This window comes from Pan paniscus, chromosome X (genome assembly GCF_029289425.2).
Source record: "Pan paniscus chromosome X, NHGRI_mPanPan1-v2.0_pri, whole genome shotgun sequence".
In the NCBI taxonomy this organism is placed as follows: Eukaryota; Metazoa; Chordata; class Mammalia; order Primates; family Hominidae; genus Pan; species Pan paniscus.
Genome location: NC_073272.2, coordinates 32,476,058 through 32,494,426, shown reverse-complemented (window position 1 = coordinate 32,494,426; position 18,369 = coordinate 32,476,058). Strand labels below are relative to the sequence as shown.

The 18,369-nt window shown below is 38.2% G+C and overlaps 1 protein-coding gene across 8 annotated transcripts in view; it reads right to left on the bottom strand.

Moving 5' to 3' along the window:
* GK (glycerol kinase) overlaps positions 1-18,369 on the bottom strand; it is a 77,067-nt gene that overhangs the window by 34,179 nt on the left and 24,519 nt on the right. For 5 of the 8 annotated variants that reach the window (XM_034949427.1, XM_057301058.1, XM_034949429.2 and 2 more), the window contains exons 5-7: positions 5,154-5,230; positions 1,800-1,937; positions 186-295 (exon numbers count right to left, since the gene is read on the bottom strand). In XM_034949427.1, the coding sequence (XP_034805318.1) occupies positions 186-295; positions 1,800-1,937; positions 5,154-5,230 (325 nt within the window). Of the gene's footprint in view, positions 1-185; positions 296-1,799; positions 1,938-5,153; positions 5,231-8,736; positions 8,821-18,369 lie in introns of all 8 variants that reach the window. The other 3 variants (XM_034949424.1, XM_034949428.1, XM_057301057.1) reach the window with 1 other exon arrangement.

Below are 18,369 nucleotides of genomic sequence, written 5' to 3'. Positions count from 1 at the left end.
GGCCTGTTTATTATAAATGCAATAATAGTCTCTCTTTAAAAAACACACAACATAGATTTGCATATTGTAGTTGAAATATCAACAGTTAAATTTTGGTGCTCCACTGACATCTGAAAATATTAAGATTTCGGTTATAAATAGGTAGTGTATTGGGAAAACTATATTTAGAGCAAAACAGAACTTACTCGCAGAGTTGTTTATCCCATTCCAAAGAATGAATGTTGAAAAGCATAGTCCTACTTGCATTTGTTACATCTGTACAGTGGACACCTCCATTGACTCCTCCTGTCAAACTCTAGGCAGAGTAAAAAAATCAGGTTAAATTTGTACTTATTGGCAATTTAATTTACATATTGTTAAGGGTCATAATCAGCAGAGCACATAAAGCAAAAGAACGGAACATTACATTTTTTTACCTTCTTTTTTCTGTACTAAGTCTTTGAAATCTGGTGTATATTCCATGCTTACAGCAAACCTCAATTTGATCATGTTTCAAGTGCTCAATAGCCAAATGTGGCTAGTGGCCACCTTATCAGCACAATTCCAGTTACTTGATAGATAAATTAAAAATCGGTTTTGTTTTCATCCTATTATGTTGAGAAAACTCAGAGTCTTATTAAATTCGGCGAGATGAAATAAATGGAAATATCTGCCTCATAAGGATTATTAGAGAATTGTGTGTTGTTGTTATCTCTTTGGTTTTTTTTGTTGTTGCTGTTGTTGTTTAAATAACAATTCGCATTATGCTATCTACACTCACCTAAGCATATATCCTGAAAGGAGAGTTTTAAACTTTCTTTCTCAGGTGTACCCACATGCCTGAACTGAAGGCACTGCTGCTTTCCTTTACATGGAAGCAATAAGAGGTAGGAAAGGAACAAAGGTCAATAAACAGCATCCAGTGGGATATAGCCAAAATGTGCTCCCTTGAGTCTCCTGCAGCTCACAGTTTCCACATCTTGCCTTACTCTGGTTCGATGCAATTGTCAAAGGTACTCATTCAACTGTGACTGACACACGTGAAAATGGCTGGCCATGAACACAAAGCACATTCTGCCCTGGCCAAGCACATGGAGAGGTGAAGAAGGTGCCTCTTTCTGATATGGGTTCTGAAAGACCTGCTCTGTGGATCTGTCAAGTGAGAGTGGGGACAATATTTCCTTGACATTCCCTTGAATGTTAAAAAAGATCATTACATACTTACTGAAATATTTACAAATAAAATGAAATGTCTGGCATTTGTTTTAAAATTATCTGTGGGGAGAAAGAATATGTGAGTATAGTACAAATAAGATTGGCCATAGGTTGATGATTGCTGTGTATTCAGCTTAGGCAAAAAGATTCTAAATAGAAATTTCCACTATGATTTAGTTTCATATTATGGCTTGATTATACAAGAGACAGTTATGTAATGTTGAAAGCAAAAGATAAAAGTACTCTAGGTATTTTATCCTGCTAAATAGTTATTTCGTCTAAGACATGGCTAGTGGGAAAGGAGTATATAACAGACAATAGGGAAAGGGTACCTAAATTACTCATCCTAAAGACAATAGATATTAGATACAGTTTTGGTAATTATCCTTCATTTTCACTGAAGTAAGACAAGAAAAAATAAAGAGGAAGTAGGCAAAAATGCTTCTCGAATGGAAGCTGAAATGTTCTCCTGTTGCTTTTTGAGTGGTTTTTCTTCATAATGCTGCTAATTAAAAAGTCTGACCTGCTGGTAGAAACAATAGGCAAGGCAGTCTAGAAAAAATTTCTGAAAAAATTCTCCATATATCCATTATATTTAAACATACCCAAATAAGCCATGAATCAATAGTCCCAAAAAGAGCTCGTTTTTCTTCAACGGCCTTTTGAACTTTTCTCACATTGTCAAGGAGCCAACGAAGTTTCACTGCACTGAAGTAAGTGCTAAGTGGAAGGCCTGTCTTGGACTAAAACAGTTGTGAAGTTCAGTTAGCAAATGAAAAGTGTAACAGTTTAAAACAAAACCACCAAACAAAAGAACTCAACAAATCACAAAATATTCAAAGACCCTGAAGGCAATCCCATAGTATTATGAATAAAAATACTTTTCCTGTCTCATGGCACAGGAAAGCATGTTCATGAACAAAGATTAGGGTGACATGTTTACAGTTCAAAGGGCATCCACGTAGCAAGGTAAAGAGAAAATTAAATGACACAACATCCTGTAATTAGATAGTGACAATGTAGATGTTGATTTTTGCAATAAATTAGTATTGTATGTAGAACCTAGCCCAAAACTATGCTGTTTATTTTATATTCCATAAAAATGACATTTAAACTATTAAAAACCAGAGTATACCAAATCATAAACTAATGATCATAACCAGAAAACTTTTAAAACAATAAGACTTAATAATATATTTTACATATATACACACACAAGTTCAAATAACATAACATGAAATTAGTAGACACTAAAGTAGAGCTCAAAGACATGCCAAATTAAAGCAACACAGGGCCAGGTGTGGTGGCTCATGCCTGTAATCCCAACACTTTGGGAGGCTGAAGCAGGTGGATCACTTGAGGTTAGGAGCTCGAAACCAACCTGGCCAACATGGTGAAACCCCGTCTCTACTAAAAATATAAAAATTAGCTGGGCATGGTAGCACACACCTGTAATCTCAGCTACTTGGGAAGCTGAGACAAGAGAATCGCTTGAACCTGGGAGGCAGAGGTTGCAGTGAGCTGAGATTGCGCCACTGCACTCCAGCCTGGATGACAGAGCGAGACTCTGTCTCAAAAAAAATAAAAAATAAAAAATAAATAAAGCAACACAGAATTACTCTATCTAAAACAGCAGTTGCCTAAATTTAGCAAATATATTAAACAGAGGGAATGTGAACTGAAGAAAGATTAATGGGCAAAAATGAAACACATATGTGCTTACCAATCTTCCTTGAGAATGGGTCAAACCCAACTCATTTGTGGTTAGTATATTAAACACTAAATGTATATAAAGGCTGATTAAAGTTAACTAGTTAAGAAAATACGCCAGGCGTGGTGGCTCATGCCTGTAATCCCAGCACTTTCGGAGGCTGAGGTGGGCGGATCATGAGGTCAGGAGATGGAGACCATCCTGGCTAACATGGTGAAACCCCGTCTCTACTAAAAATACAAAAAATTAGCCAGGCATGGTGGCGGGCGCCTGTAGTCCCAGCTACACAGGAGGCTGAGGCAGGAGAATGGCATGAACCCGGGAGGCGGAGCTTGCAGTGAGCCAAGATGACGCCACTGCACTCCAGCCTGGGTGACAGAGCGAGACTCCGTCTCAAAAAAAAAAAAAAGAAAAGAAAAGAAAAAGAAAATACATACACAAAAATAATGCAACTATGTTTCCCCTCCCCATCTGTATTCTTATTTATCACCTAACTACAGAAAGTGATAACTTTTTCCCTCCTATCTCATATGAGTATGGTTTTGTAAGAAAACTCAAACCAAAGGATTTAATACTTTAATGCAACCTGTAAATTAAAAATCTTAACTCAAGGTTTTCTAGCTTTCTTTAAAAAAAAAAATCAATGCACAAAAATAATGGAAGGAGGCTGGGCGCGGTGGCTCACGTCTGTAAACCCAGCATTTTGGGAGGCTGAGGCGGGCAGATCACCTGAGGTCAGGAGTTTGAGGCCAGCCTGGCCAACATGATGAAACCCTGTCTCCACTAAAAATAGAAAAAAAATTAGCCGGGCTTGGTGGTGCTTGCCTGTAATCTCAGCCACTGGGGAGGCTGAGGCAGGAGAATCATTTGAACCCAGGAGGCAGAGGTTGCAGTGAGCAGAGACTGTGCCACTGCACTCCAGCCTGGGCAACAGAGTGAGACCCTGTCTCGAAAAAAAAAAATGGAAGGAGATATTTTATGGAAATATTATTTAATTTGAAGGAACAAGGGTCATCCCAAAAGATGACCTGGGAAGATCTCACAAAGTCAACAGCGAGGTAGTACATAATATCTTATTTTCATGATGGGGGTAGAAAGTGTAAAAGTTGCCTAAAATGACATCGGAGAGAAAAGCATGCATCCCTCGAAGCAGAGTGCAGCTGGAGGTGAGGATGAGGATTGGGCAGGGTGATGAAGGGAACGGAATAGAAAATGATTTATTCAGGACAAGTCTGAAGTTATTGTGGGAGGACGGAATGGTCAGATTACTGCAATTAATGGGATTTCAACAATAGTTTTAGAAGAAAATGATACAAGCATCCCACTGACAAATAAAAACGGGATAAACAACAACAAAACACAAAAAACAAAAACAGAAAAAGGGAACTTCCTTTTAGACGCTAGAAGAACTTGGCCTTGACCTTGCTAAAAAAAATTCCTCACCTATTTTAAAAATTCACTCTCCCTTCCTTTATGTGAAGAGGGATCTACATAAGGACTGAAAATTAGGCAGTTTTATTAGCCTTCTTCATATGAACAAAGTGGAAGAGGGGTTCAATAAAGGGCTAGAGTGTCTTTTACTTTCTCTCTCCCTGAATCCAGATGCTTAAAAACTCAAAAGCAGCCAGAACATTCTTTGATGGGCAGTAGAAAAAATAGGGATAGATTTGGAAAACATAGTTCAATTATAGAAAGCACCCCTCCCACCAGCACTTTGGGAGGCCGAAGTGGGCGGATCATGAGGTCAGGAGATCGAGACCATCCTGGCTAACACAGTGAAACCCCATCTCTACTAAAAATACAAAAAATTAGCCGGGCATGGTGGCACGTGCCTGTAGTCCCAGCTACTCGGGAGGCTGAGGCAGGAGAATTGCTTGAACCCAGGAGGCAGAGGCTGCAGTGAGCCGAGATCACACCATTGCACTCCAGCCTGGGCAACAAGCGTAAAACTCCGTCTCAGAAAAAAAAAAAAAAAAAAAGCACCCCTTGGGAAGTGTGACTTAAGCCACTGGGACGCATTATAATCTCTTCCAGCCTGTCAATTTTGTGTTATTATTGTTCCAATCCACCACAGAGCAAGAAAGACGGGAAGGTAAAGACTTGAGTTGGCCTCAATTATCCGGGAAAAAGATTCTATAAATTGTATCAAATAACTATTGTACCATAAGATGCTTCTTTCTAGTGAAATCTGCAAACTTTTTTTAAAAAAAGAAACATTCTTATAGTATACTTCTGAAGAAATTCTTACCTTGACAAAGTTATTATTTCCTGGAATTCTTTTACTAAGACTCTCAACGGTAGACTGGGTTCTTAGATCAAGCCACACTATAGACCAAAATAAAATAATATACATGAAAAACTTCATTTAAAAAATAAGAACTTACTGAAATCACTATCAAGGATAAAAGACTGATTAGTTTCTATAAGGAATTAAAATGCTATAGCTTTTAAGAGATAGAAATTAGAAAATTAGAAATGAATGGGCATATTGTTAGATAAAAATAAATTTATGAGAGGATTTAAAGCTTTTATGCAAAATTACAGACCAAGTTAGGAGAATAATACAAACCTTAGAGTGCTTATTTTGTATTATTTTTATAGAACAAAACTACAAAAAATATTTGGAATATAGATTTTCTAAGTACACATGAGGCCAGAGAATATCTAAAAGCTAGGCAGGCTAGTTGGTAGCACAAAATGCAAAACCCAGGATCATCATACCATATATAAAGTGTGCATCTTAACAAACTAGGGAGCAATTTGTGACTAAGACAAAGTAGATAACTTGATTCTGTTATTCAGGAAACAAAAGATTCCGTCTGTTATGTATGAAATGCTTATTTACATTGAAATCTTTCCAAGTATGCTAGACCCGGAATCATTAGAATCCTTTTAAAGGCACCATTCTTTCTCTCTGCTGGAGTATAAAAAAAAAAATCTCCATTTTAATGGATCAACATTATCTTTACTAAGTAGCTATTATCTACTTTCTAACCCCCTGGTGGAAAGGATTTCTGTTTTGCTTCATGTTAGTAGGCTTGAGGAAGAGGAAACACTAAATAGTACATAAAGTAATTGTGAAAGGCAGCCAATAGAATCAGCTAAGCTTTATTTGCCAGATTTAAGTTTTGTACTTAAACTTCAATAACTTTTAATCTATTTGTGGTCATTTGATATTTTTAGGACACTGACTGCTCAGATACCTCCTGAAAAGACTCAGTTTCATAGTCTATTTAAAGGACTCCAGGGAAGACTATACAAGCTTGCCCACTACCACATATTTGAATGCTAGCAATCATTGTGTAGTTTGGTTAACTCTTCTATATTACTCCATTCTCTTCATTAAAAAGCAGTTATTTCCTGTAGTAAATTTTAATCAATTCTTTCTAATTACTTATGCTGTCATTTCCCTGGAGGGCCCTGCACTTCATTTTGACAGTGGCTACTTTCCACAAGACTTAAACTGGGGACTTCAGGACAAGATACGGGTTTCTGTAGGTGGGAAAAGCAGCAAGAAAAGACTCACCACAACCAAGAAAACAGGAGGGAAAAGAGAAAGACCATGAAAATAGATGGCCTATAATAGATAACATCTGCATTTGCTGCCCAGTATCTACTCCTCCTGCATCTGTTGGGGAGAGGTATTTCGAATTCTTTTTAGGAAATCGTTCCACCCTCATCCTCAGCCATGTAGTGTACCTGAGATTTGATCTTACTCCCAGCTCCAGGAATGGGTCTGGGCCCCAGTGACTGGATCAGGAGACATGTGGTCAAAGAGATTTGTGCTCAGTCTGCAAGAGTCCCTCTTCTCAGCTGACCTTGGCAGTGTGTGGCTTGGGCCTGCTGCCCTCATGAAGGGGGAGTTGAATATGCCACATCAGGAGCCATCCCAGAAAAGGCAGGCTTGAGGGGGATGCAGGTGATACTGTCTGAGTCTGGAATCAAACAGCACCTGAACTTAGCTACCCTTGCACTGCTGCTTCCATGAGCAAAAGAACTGCCCCCTGCTTTAAACTTCACTTAGTTGAAATAGAATTTTCTATTATTTACACTGTGATTGATACAAGCCATTAGTGACATCATCATGGAGGTGGCAAGATCTCCCATGCCCAGGGAACAAGGGCAGTCTACTTTTACACAGTGGCAGTACTGTATGACTGTGACAAATGTGGACCTTCCTTACAGGTAAGCAATCCTAGCAGATGTTATTGGCTCACAGAAATAACTAGAAAAAGTAGAAGAATTAGAAAAGTTTTAAATCTATGATAGGTAAAATTAACAAGCACATCTCAATACTCAGTGTTTCAAAATACAGTGAGATATGAGTTTAAAAATGAATTTAGTGAGTTTTGATTACCTACTTTAAAAATTGAAATAGGATGAATTAGAATGGAAAATATCAGAGTTCAGTGCACTGGGTAAGATAAATATTGATTTGTGAAACTTTTGTTTTAGTTATGTGGATTTGCTGGATCATTATGTAAAATGTAATTCTTACCAAGGGGCATGAACAAATACATTTGAAAGCCACTGCCCCAGGCTTTTTTGGTTAATGACTTAAAATATTCTAGACCGTGTTTTTTCATATTTTAATGGACATAACATTCACAAGGGAGCTTAAAGATGGGCTCCATCCCCATAAATTCTAGGACAGTAGTTCTGGGAATGAGGCCCAGAAATCTGACTTTTAAATAGGTGCCCCATTTTGAGAAACACTGCTAGACTTCACGGCAGTGGTTCTTTCCTATAAAGCATACCAGGACTACCTGGAAAACCTTAAAATTCAGGCCCTACCTTGCATGATTCTGGTTGCAGGTCTAGGCAAGGCCTGAGCTCTGAGCCTCTGTACTTTTGTTAAAAGTGTCTCAAGTAATTCAGTATAATACTAAAACATGAGGACCTGTTTTCTTTCTCTCTCTCGCCCTTTTTTTTTTTTTTTTTTTTTTGAGACAGAGTCTCTTTCTGTCGCCCAGTCTGGAGTGCAGTGATGCGATCGCGGCTCACTGCAGCCTCCGCCTCCCGGGAGAAACTCTTTTCATCTTTTCAAGAGCATATTCTTTAAAATACTAGGTGTGTTCCAATTATATGTTTAAAAAAATCTAAAGAACCCCCCCGATAATCAGATGGTTCTCCAAGTCCCAGTGGCCCTGTGATTCTATTGCTCCTTGGCAAGGACCATTTAGGCACTTTATTCCTCACTTGAAAGTTTGCAGCTGTGACTGACAGTAGTGGTAAACACAGAGTTAAATCCTTACCACAAAGAATCAAAACACTGGATGTGAAATCAGGAAGACCAAAATTCAATGTTTGGCTTTGCCACCAATAAGCTATGTGATTTAGGCAACTCATTTTACCCTTCTTGGTCTGGATTCTCTAAATATAAAATAAGGAGGCTGGACTAGATGGTCTCTAAAGTCTTTCTCCTTCCATTGTTCCATGATCATAGAAACCTGTCATAATAATTACTGTGTTTTTATAGACAGACATTAAGGCAGTTAGAATACATGGAATGCATTAGTAAAACTGCCAAAGAGAAAAATATCAGTGGTTGGTACACTACCAAGCAATTCACAAATGCTCAAAATTAATTGAATTAAGAACAAAAAAATTAGAAAACTTATTAAAGAAGCTAAGATGGCAGAATTAGATTTGCAGAGAGACCAAAAGCCAAAGAGAAGACTCCCAAGCTGGAGGACTAAGCCCCTTGTGTAGGTAATCTCTGAGAACAATCAAAAGGAATGACAGATCCAGATCTGGCAGCAGAAGTCAATTTCCCCCAACATATAGGACTTGGGAGGCTGGGAAGTGAGCAATAGCCAGAGCACCAATACCTGAGGAAGTACCAGGAGCTGGAACTGAAGAGCCAGAGGGAACAACGGCAACTGGAACTGAAGGGCCAGGAGAAACTGGAGCAGCTGGAGCATTAGAAGAAATAAGGGCAATTCATGCTAGAGATGGCCAGGTTCAAGGTCTCTTGTTGACCATTCAGGAAATGGTAGATCACTTGGGCAAGTTTATCAGAATGAACACTTTTTCTACACATTGGTGTAGAAAAAGAAAAGGAAGAGGCAGGGAGCAGAAAGGGAACAAAGGAAGTCCAGTATGAATCTTTGATTCAATAATATTTCCATTTGGATGAAGACCAGGTAAATATCTGCTTCTTGTTTAGGATGACTCTTCTCTATCTGGCAACATATATGCATCCTAATTAGAAAAGTGGCTCAGGTGGTAACTGACTACTCATTCAACCACTAAATTGAAATGATGGATGATGTACTGAGGGGGCACAATCCTAGAGGATGTTAGAAAGGAATGGCAAGGAGCATGCTACAGTCTGTGTTGTGGCCATCTACACTAAGACATGAAAGGGCTGCTTTGGGAAGGCAGGTCCCCAAGAAAGCACTTTCCTGGTAAGATAGCTGGGAGTAAAGGGCACCTCCACAGAAGGGAGCAACGTGTCTAGAGGGAACAGGGGATTGCTAACTTCCAAAGTAATTAGGAAAAAAATAGAAGGAAAATTGATTCTAGGGAGTCCAGAACACTAGACAGCCCACTTCTAGAAGGTATGTCCCTCCCCTTATCTACACCAAGTAAAGCAGAATTAAATGGTCAAGCCCATCAAATAAGTAAGTTAATAAAAATAACTTGGATGATCTGAACTTATTTGTATTAAATAAAGTCACATCCAATCCGTCTGGTAGATTTAGTTTGTTCTGGAAAAAAAAAGTTTGAAGAGTGAAGATAAATGTAGTTGCCTCAATCCCCATGGGCTAGAGTTAGTGACATAGTAACAAACAGTACAGAGGAATAAATTATTTTTTAAATATTTAGAATAATAAAACCTCATAACTTTCCAGTTTTTCGTTAGTCATGACAATAGAAGGAAAAACAAAATAAAGTAAAAAAAAAAACCCACTAAGACCATCTAGCTGATTTCCATTTGACTAGAAACAGGCAAATAATAAATCTTCTCTGAGATGGTCTGTCATGAGCTGCTAGGGTGATAGGAAGTGAGGTGAAGGTGAGGCTCCAGGTTACGGAACACATCCTAAGCACAGACTGCTGACAGTTATACAAAGTGTTATTGGGTTGTTTCTCCCACAAGAGACATGATAGTAAAACAGATTTAGTTATGGCATTTTACTATTTGTCAAAAGCTAAGCTATTAATTAAGCTGGGTAAGTGGTCATTTGCAAGGTGGAAGAGACTATATTGATGGCTGCCCCTCACCTGATGACATTCTCAGAAACAGGTGGGGCCAAAAGTAAAACAGAGTTGGGAAGGAAAGATTGATTTACATATATGCCAAAAGGCGGGGGCTGAAGCCAATTTCAGCTCTTGGGTATAAAATGCCAAAATATCAATGACTGACTTGAGTGTGGGTGATCCTAGGTAGGCTCTGCATTTCCCCTAGGAACACCTATCATGTATAAACCAATCATTTCATCTGGCATTACTGGATGAAAAAGGCTATCAGCCAATTCAGAACAGTGGCCCTAGCTAACAATTACTGAAGCCTTATAGTCCGTCAGGCCCTGGCTTAAGTATCCTACATGGATTAACTCACTGATCTACACCTCAAGTCTATAAGGTCTACACTTTTCATCTCCCCAGTTAAACTGTCAAGGTAACAGGCACAGAAGAATGGTAGGAAGTGGAAAAGCTAGGATCTGAACCCAGAACCTGAATCTAGAATTAAACCTCTAGGTAGGTATAGCCAAGATGATGTCACAGTCTTAACGGGATAAAAATAATTATTAAAGATTGGAGAACTCAAAGTTGAAAACTAAGTCAGTTTCTTTTTATTTGGCCAGATTTGAATAATTCAATCACTGCAAAATAAATACAGCAGTATTTCTTTACCCAGGATTGAGGGAGATGTAAGGTTTTCAAAGAATCCTGTAATAATGGAATTTTTTTAACGGAAAATAAGTGGATCTTAATAAAGCTGAAAATTCTAGATTTTACAAAAGTGAAAAACCTTCTCCCACAAAGAACCAATTGAAAAAAAATACTTTTAGCCAGGCGCAGTGGTTCAAGCCTGCAATCCCAGCACTTTGGGAGGCCGAGGCGGGCGGATCACGAGGTCAGGAGATCGAGACCATCCTGGCTAACACGGTGAAACCCCGTCTCTTCTAAAAATACAAAAAAAATTAGCCGGGCGCGGTGGCAGGCGCCTGTAGTCCCAGCTATTCGGGAGGCTGGGGCAGGAGAATGGCGTGAACCCGGGAGGCGGAGCTTGCGGTGAGCCGAGATCGCGCCACTGCACTCTAGCCTGGGCGACAGAGCGAGACTCCGTCTCAAAAAAAAAGAAAAAAAAATACTTTATTGTTTAAAGTTAAGTGTGCTTAGGCGTTTTAGGTGGTTTGTCATCTATGGTTTTCTTTTCTGCTGATTCTTTGAAATATAAGCCAGTTCCAGAAAAGATAAAAGGATTGAGCTCAAGGTTCAGATCTCAACTTATGATCACATAGGTTTAATAATTGGCCCAGTATTAACCAGTATGTCAAAAAAATGTAAAAACGATAACCAATCTTTAAAATTGCAACACTCTCCATAAAGAGTTATGTGTGCCATTGGGAACTTTAAATACAACATCTTAGAAAAAAAGTTTGCACTACCATTTAAATATAGAAAAATGTTTCAGGGACAACGAAATATTTTTTGTGGGTGGTTTTCTTTAATATCCTAAAAGTGTTAAGCCAGGGACTCTTGCCTTGCTGGATTAGTCCCTACTGTGAATTTTTTTTTTTTTTTTTTTGAGATGGAGTTTTGCTCTTGTTGCCCAGGCTGGAGTGCAATGGCGCGATCTCAGCTCACTGCAACCTCCGCCTCCTGGGTTCAAGCGATTCTCCCGCCTCAGCCTCCCTAGTAGCTGGGATTACAGGCACGCGCTACCACACCCAGCTAATTTTTGTATTTTTAGTAGAGACGGGGTTTCTCCATGCTGGTCAGGCTGGTCTCAAACTCCCGACCTCAGGTGATCCGCCCACCTGGGCCTCCCAAAGTGTTGGGATTATAGCCGTGAGCCACCACGCCTGGCCTATGAATGGTATTTTTATATTAAATCAAGAATCGTGCTCTACAGAAAGCTACCAGAGTGAGGGTCATATTGCTCTATACTTACCATACATACCAATCAACTGCAGTGGTGAGTGAGCAAACTTGGCCAATTAGGGGGAAATACAGCTAGGCCATTCTAGTTCGGACAGAACATTTCCCTGGTAGCATCAGTAAAATGTGTGTGTAAACATACTAAACATCACTGATTCAAGCCTTCTCCCGCTTCACATTTTAACTACTTGGGTAGTTTTGTGCTTCTTGGTCAGTTTAGTCTGTGGCTTATTTACTTTTTCAATAATAGTTAGAAGACAACCAGTTATGTAGACCATTAATAAAAGCTGCTTTTGGAAGGAAAAGGCTTAGAAAAATGGGTGGGTAGAGGAAACCCCGTGGAAGGGAATATTGAAGATAATGCTAAAAGGGAAAGAGAGAAGTACCAGGAAGACTAGGGCAACTGAAGAGAGGCAAGAGAAGCCCAAGGCCTGCTTCGGTTCCAGGGCCACAAAGCTCTTGCTGATCCACCAATGAGGTCATTATTGTAAATGCCTGCATCATGGCACAGTGGCTGGAAAGCAGTGATGCAAAGTAACACTTTCCCATTTTAGATATCACATTAATGTTTACCTTATTAATCACATAATTAACAGATAAATTCTAAAAATACATAGAACTTGTAAATTAGGCCATCTCTTCCTCAATGGACCCATTTAAATTTTTTTCTGTTTATAATTATATCTGATAGAAAAGATGTCAATAAACAAACACATCTTTATTGCAAGCAAAAACAAATAGCCCTTCTCAGTCTTTACCTTCATCAAGCCTATGCCGTGGCCACCAATGATATCCTGAAGTTCTCCTATCTTGGTTTTTCTGTTACCGTAGTGGGGGTGAGTGAATTATTGCTTATCAAGTGTCCCTGAGCCATAAAGAAAGGAGGCCACATAGAAGTTTTTAAAAAGGGAAACGTAAGGTGCTCCTCTCATATGCTTGTTTGTAATAAATATTGCTCATCTGGCCGGGTATGGTGGCTCACACCTGTAATCCCAGCACTTTGGGAGGCCGAGATGGGAGGATCACTTGAGGCCAGGAGTTCAAGACCAGCCTACTCAACACAGCGAGACCCTATCTGTATTTAAAATATATATATTTATATACAGCTATATATATATATGCATATATCATCTGTTGTATAATTTAGTAAGACAGAAATAAAGAGGAGAAGGACAGGCCTAGAGTTACAGAGATTTACAAGAGAAATAGACAACGAATGAAGAAAACATACAAAGAGAATGCTATGGACTGAATGTATGTGTCTCTTCCAAATTCGTATGTTAAAATCTTAACCCCTAATATGATGGTATTAGAGATGGGACCTTTGAGAGATAAATTAGGCCATGAGGGTGGAGCCCTCATTAATGAGATCAGTACCCTCATAAAAAGAGAGAGCTTACTTTCTTTTTATCACTGTCTGCCATATGAGGATGAGAAGACAGTCATCTGCAAACCAGGAAGAAGGTCCTCACTAGACACCAGATGGGTAAGCACCTTGATCTTGAACTTCTAGCTTCCAGAAATGTGAGAAATAAATTTCTAATCTATAAGCCACCCAGTCTATGATATTTTTGTTAAAGCAGCCTGAACCGAGACAGAGAAAAAAGTATAAAACCTGCAGACTGTGATATAAACAAAGCAAAAGAAGTTCAAAGACAAATATACGCGAAAATCTCATTGTTTCCATCCATCCTACCTTGTGTTGCTTTAGAATAAAACTGCTAAAGATTTAATATCATGTTGATATTTTCAACTGAAGACCTACATGGAGATATGACACTTTAGAGTTTTCCTGGATGAAATAAAACTGAAGGCAGAATCTATCCTTGTCATTTCTTAGTGGCTCTCCTCCTTTCCTATTTCCCTTTCTCCTTCTAGCTTCCAAACTCCTATCCTTAGTTTCTGTAGCAGAAAGTCAAGTACAAGGTCTTCCTGGTTTGTCACTATATGCCAAGGGTTATCACAAAACCTAGAACACAGAAAGGCACCTATTCTTTCATTGAATTAATTTTATATTAATTACCATAGTGAGTTCATCCATAATAAATTGAGATTATCACATCTATGTTATCAATTTTCAAGTCTACATTTGGAACCATCTAATTTCTCATTGCCCAGAATTAGCTTCTATTACAAGTTCAATACTCACCTTGTCGAAAACAAGGCCATTTTTTCTCTCAGGTTGGTACCCCCTAAATATTATTTAATTTCTTTCTGTTCTCTCAGGCTGAAAATCTCACAGGCCTGCTTTATTTTCTCCCTCCTCCTTATGCCCTATCCAATGTATAAACAATAAAATTTTTGTTGTTTATAAATTATCCAATCTAGGGTATTTTGTTATAGTAACCTGAATGGACTAAGAGAATGGGTTAGCTGCCTAGTGTATCAAGTCTACACTACTCTGCATAGCTTTTGGTGACCTCTATATCCTCACCAACTCCTAGTATATTTCACTTTCATTTCTTAATAATTTTTTCACTGGATATAGAACTGTATGTGGAAGTTACTTTCTTTGAGTACTTTAAAGGATTCATTCCATTGCATTCTGACTTCCTTTGTTTCCACTGATAACTTAGCTGAAAGTCTTAGGGTCACTCTTTTGAACGTTATATATCTTTTTTCCTCAGCTACTTCAAAACTTTATATCTTCATATCCCAGCGTAAGTATGGTCTTCTGTATATTTATCTTGCCTAGGGATTATAGTGCTTATTGAATCTACAGCTTGCTATCTTTCATCAGTTTTGAAAAACTTTCTCCCATTATCTGTCAAATGTTATTTCTGCCTCGTTTTTTCTCATTCCTTTCCTTCTGGAAGTCCAATTACAAATATATTAAACTTCTTCACCTTTTCCCATATTTCTCTTACATTCTTTTGTGCCTTTTCTAAACTTTTGTTTCTCTGTGCTTCAGTCTAAATATTTTACTCTCTCTCCCAGTTCTGATTTATCTTCCAGCTCACAAATTCATCTTCAGCTATGTCTCCTCTGATGGTAAAACCCCATCAATTGAGTTCTTAATAGAGTTTTAGAATGTCCATTTAAACTGGACTTCCAATTCTTTGCCAAGACTATCAATCTCAATCTTGTCAATTAATTCCTTGAACATATTAATTATGGCTATTTTAAACTCTAAAAACTCTAATATCTGAATTTCTCGAGTCTGTTTCTAATGTCACTTGTTTCTGTTGCTTTTCAGTCACGTTTTGTTTTGTATGCATGGTTTTTTTGAATAGAAAACTAGATAATGCATATGAAAAATTCTAGAGATTATTTGAGGCTCTAGATGATGTTGTCTTCCTCCAGAAAGGATTTACTTTTATTTCTGAAAGGAAGTTAGGCCACTAGCATTAGCAATCTCAGATCATCTTAATCCAATTAGTGTTAAAGATCATTTGAATCTGGGCTTCAATTCCTGTGAGGGTTGGTTTATTTTCAGTTTACCTCACTTCCAGGATTTGACCTTTCACAGTCCCAGTCCAAAGTCTGGGATTTTACCAACACTCATCCCCACCCTTGGCAGCCCTTGACTTCACCTTTTGCCTCCTTATCTTTATGGACCTGCAAAAGTGTGGCTTAGCCTGTCAGATACTCCTTTCAGAACCTACCGATATCTCCAGGAGATAAGCAATGCCAAATGCTAGGCTTATGTCTCTGGGCTTTCCTTCTGTCCTCACTGCCTTGGTAGCCTTCCAGTTCTTCAGAATTTTATTTCATTTTCATCCAGCTTTTCTGGTTGTTCTCAGCATACTGGTGTGTTTGAAACAACCCATTCCACCATCATGGGATGGCTAAACTCTCCTTTATCATCTGTTTTGCCTCAAGCTGCCCCGTGTTTTAAGTCTACACTACACTGCATGGCTTTCAGCCCCCTCTATATCCTCACCAACCCCTGTCTACCCAAATTAGAATACAAGCTTTAAGGTTGGAGAGTGTTCATGTTTAAACTGTGGCTTTACTCTACTTATAGCTACATGCCATTGGACAAGTTATAGAGCTTTTCCACAATTAATTTATAAAATAGGGGTAGTAAAATCTGTTTCACAGGGTCAGTGAGATTAAATAATATGGGTAAAATACTTAGCACAATCCCGAAGTAATAGCAGTTAGCATTTACTGAGTATTATTATCGCTGCTAGTTCTACTAAAAATAAAAAAAAATGAGTCAACCTATGCATGAAACTCATCCATTTCTTTACTCTGGCAAAATATGTGTACACATTTTCACCTTCATAGCTTGTTCACATTATTCCTCAATTTTCTCTTTTCCTAACGCAATCCAATATACGCTTCAAGGCCCAAGTGAAGTTCAACCTCCACTGTGAAAAGTATGCTAAAATTTCAAAATCCATACTGATATGTACTTGCTCTAAGTCCTTTTCAACCTATCAACACATGATTTATCAACTATTCCCTAATTTTGTTTTATGGATTGTTCCCTAATCTAGTTTTCTCTTTCCAAAACTAGATTATAAAGTGCTTAAAAAAACAGCCAATATAATTTGTATCCTTTATAGTACCCAGGATAACATCAAACATGTAAGAGGTTCTCAAAACATCTTTGTGGCTCAGGATAGAAGAAAAGAGTTCCTCATATCCTATGAACATTTGAATTAATACTGCAAAGCACGTAGAATGGGGGAGGGGTGCAGAGGGACACAGGCAGAAGAGAAGGAAATAAGTAAATAAGCACATCACAGAAAGATTTTCTAGTAAAACATTTACTTAAATCTTTACTGTAAGCATAACTTCAGCTTACCTAGTTGCATTATTTGAAAAATAACAATCCAAAGTCCAAAGTTCCATTTTTACAATTCAATGTTTAGAATATAACTGGAACTAGCCGGGCGTGCCAAGGTGGGCAGATCACCTGAGGTCGGGAGTTTGAGACCAGTCCAGCCAACATGGTGAAACCCTGTCTCTACTGAAAATACAAAAATTAGCCGGGCATAATGGTGCACACCTATAATCCCAGCTACTTGGGAGGCCGAGGCACGAAAATCACTTGAACCTGGGAGATAGAGCGAGCCGAGATTGCACCACTGCACTCCTGCCTGAGTGAAAGAGAAGACTCTGTCTCAAAAAAAGAAAAAAAAAAAAAAAGCTCAGAATTTAACTGGAACTTTCTGGTTTGCCTGAGTAGGCTCTTCCTTTCATTAAGAAAACAAAAGAAAGTAAAACCTTAACTAGTTCAGGAAGTTAGCTAACATTGATCTATCAAAGGATACTCTCCTAAATACTAGTCATTAAATAGTCTGTCTTATATTCAAAATGAATTACTCATGAGAATGAGAACAAAATAAACATTTAAAACATGTACTTCTGGCTGGGTGTGGTGGCTCACACCTGTAATCCCAGCACTTTGGGAGGCTGAGATGGGTGGATCACTTGAGGTCAGGAGTTCAAGACCAGCCTGGCCAACGTGGTGAAACCCCATCTCTACTAAAAATACAAAAAAAAAAAAAAAAAAAAGCTGGGCATGGTGGTGGGTGCCTGTGATCCCATCTACTGGGGAGGCTGAGGCAGGAGAATCACTTGAACCCAGGAGATGGAGGTTGCAGTGAGCCGAGATTGTGCCATTGCACCCCAGCCTGGGCAACAGCAAGACTGTCTCAAAAAAAAAAAACAGAAGAAAGAAAAAAAAAAAAAAAAACACCACAGAAAAAGATGTACTAAAAGGATCTTTAGTTGTAATTCTTTCAAATTTTTTGAGAATTTAATTTTTTATCATAAATACAGAAAACATACTAAATACTTTCTTATAATACAATAACATTAAATACTTTAACTTTTAATAAAGATTATTCCCCCAAAATTATCCCCTCTCTGATAATTTCTGATTCCATTCCCCATCCCACAACTTAGTATTTTATTGATAAAAAATTGTGCTTTGCTTTCTGACACAATGAAGTCTTTTAGTGATTATAATTTAGAACAAAATTTTCCTTTTAGGAAGTGGTAGTATCATTCAGTGTTCAACAACTGTCATGCTAATAATGATGCTAAAATATACTCAGGATCATTTATACCTAATAAGTTGTGATACCTAAAAGTGGTATATTTGAGATTTGGGGTTTTTTAAATCCCTGCTCAAATAGCCACATTTGTAGAAGAAGCAGCTAAAATTCGAATATTCTATTTTTATAACCTTAGAAGAATAATTCAAATTCCTAGATGGAAAGACGTTTGTACACACAAGTACTTTATAGAAAAATGACTGTGAACATACGTAATTTTAATTTTTTGAGGGTAAGGAGGTAAGATCTCTTTTAGATGTCGCAAACAGCAGGGGTTATAAAACAATTTGGCAAACATTCACTCATTTGTAAGACAATCTGCAAGAGGAGAGAGCA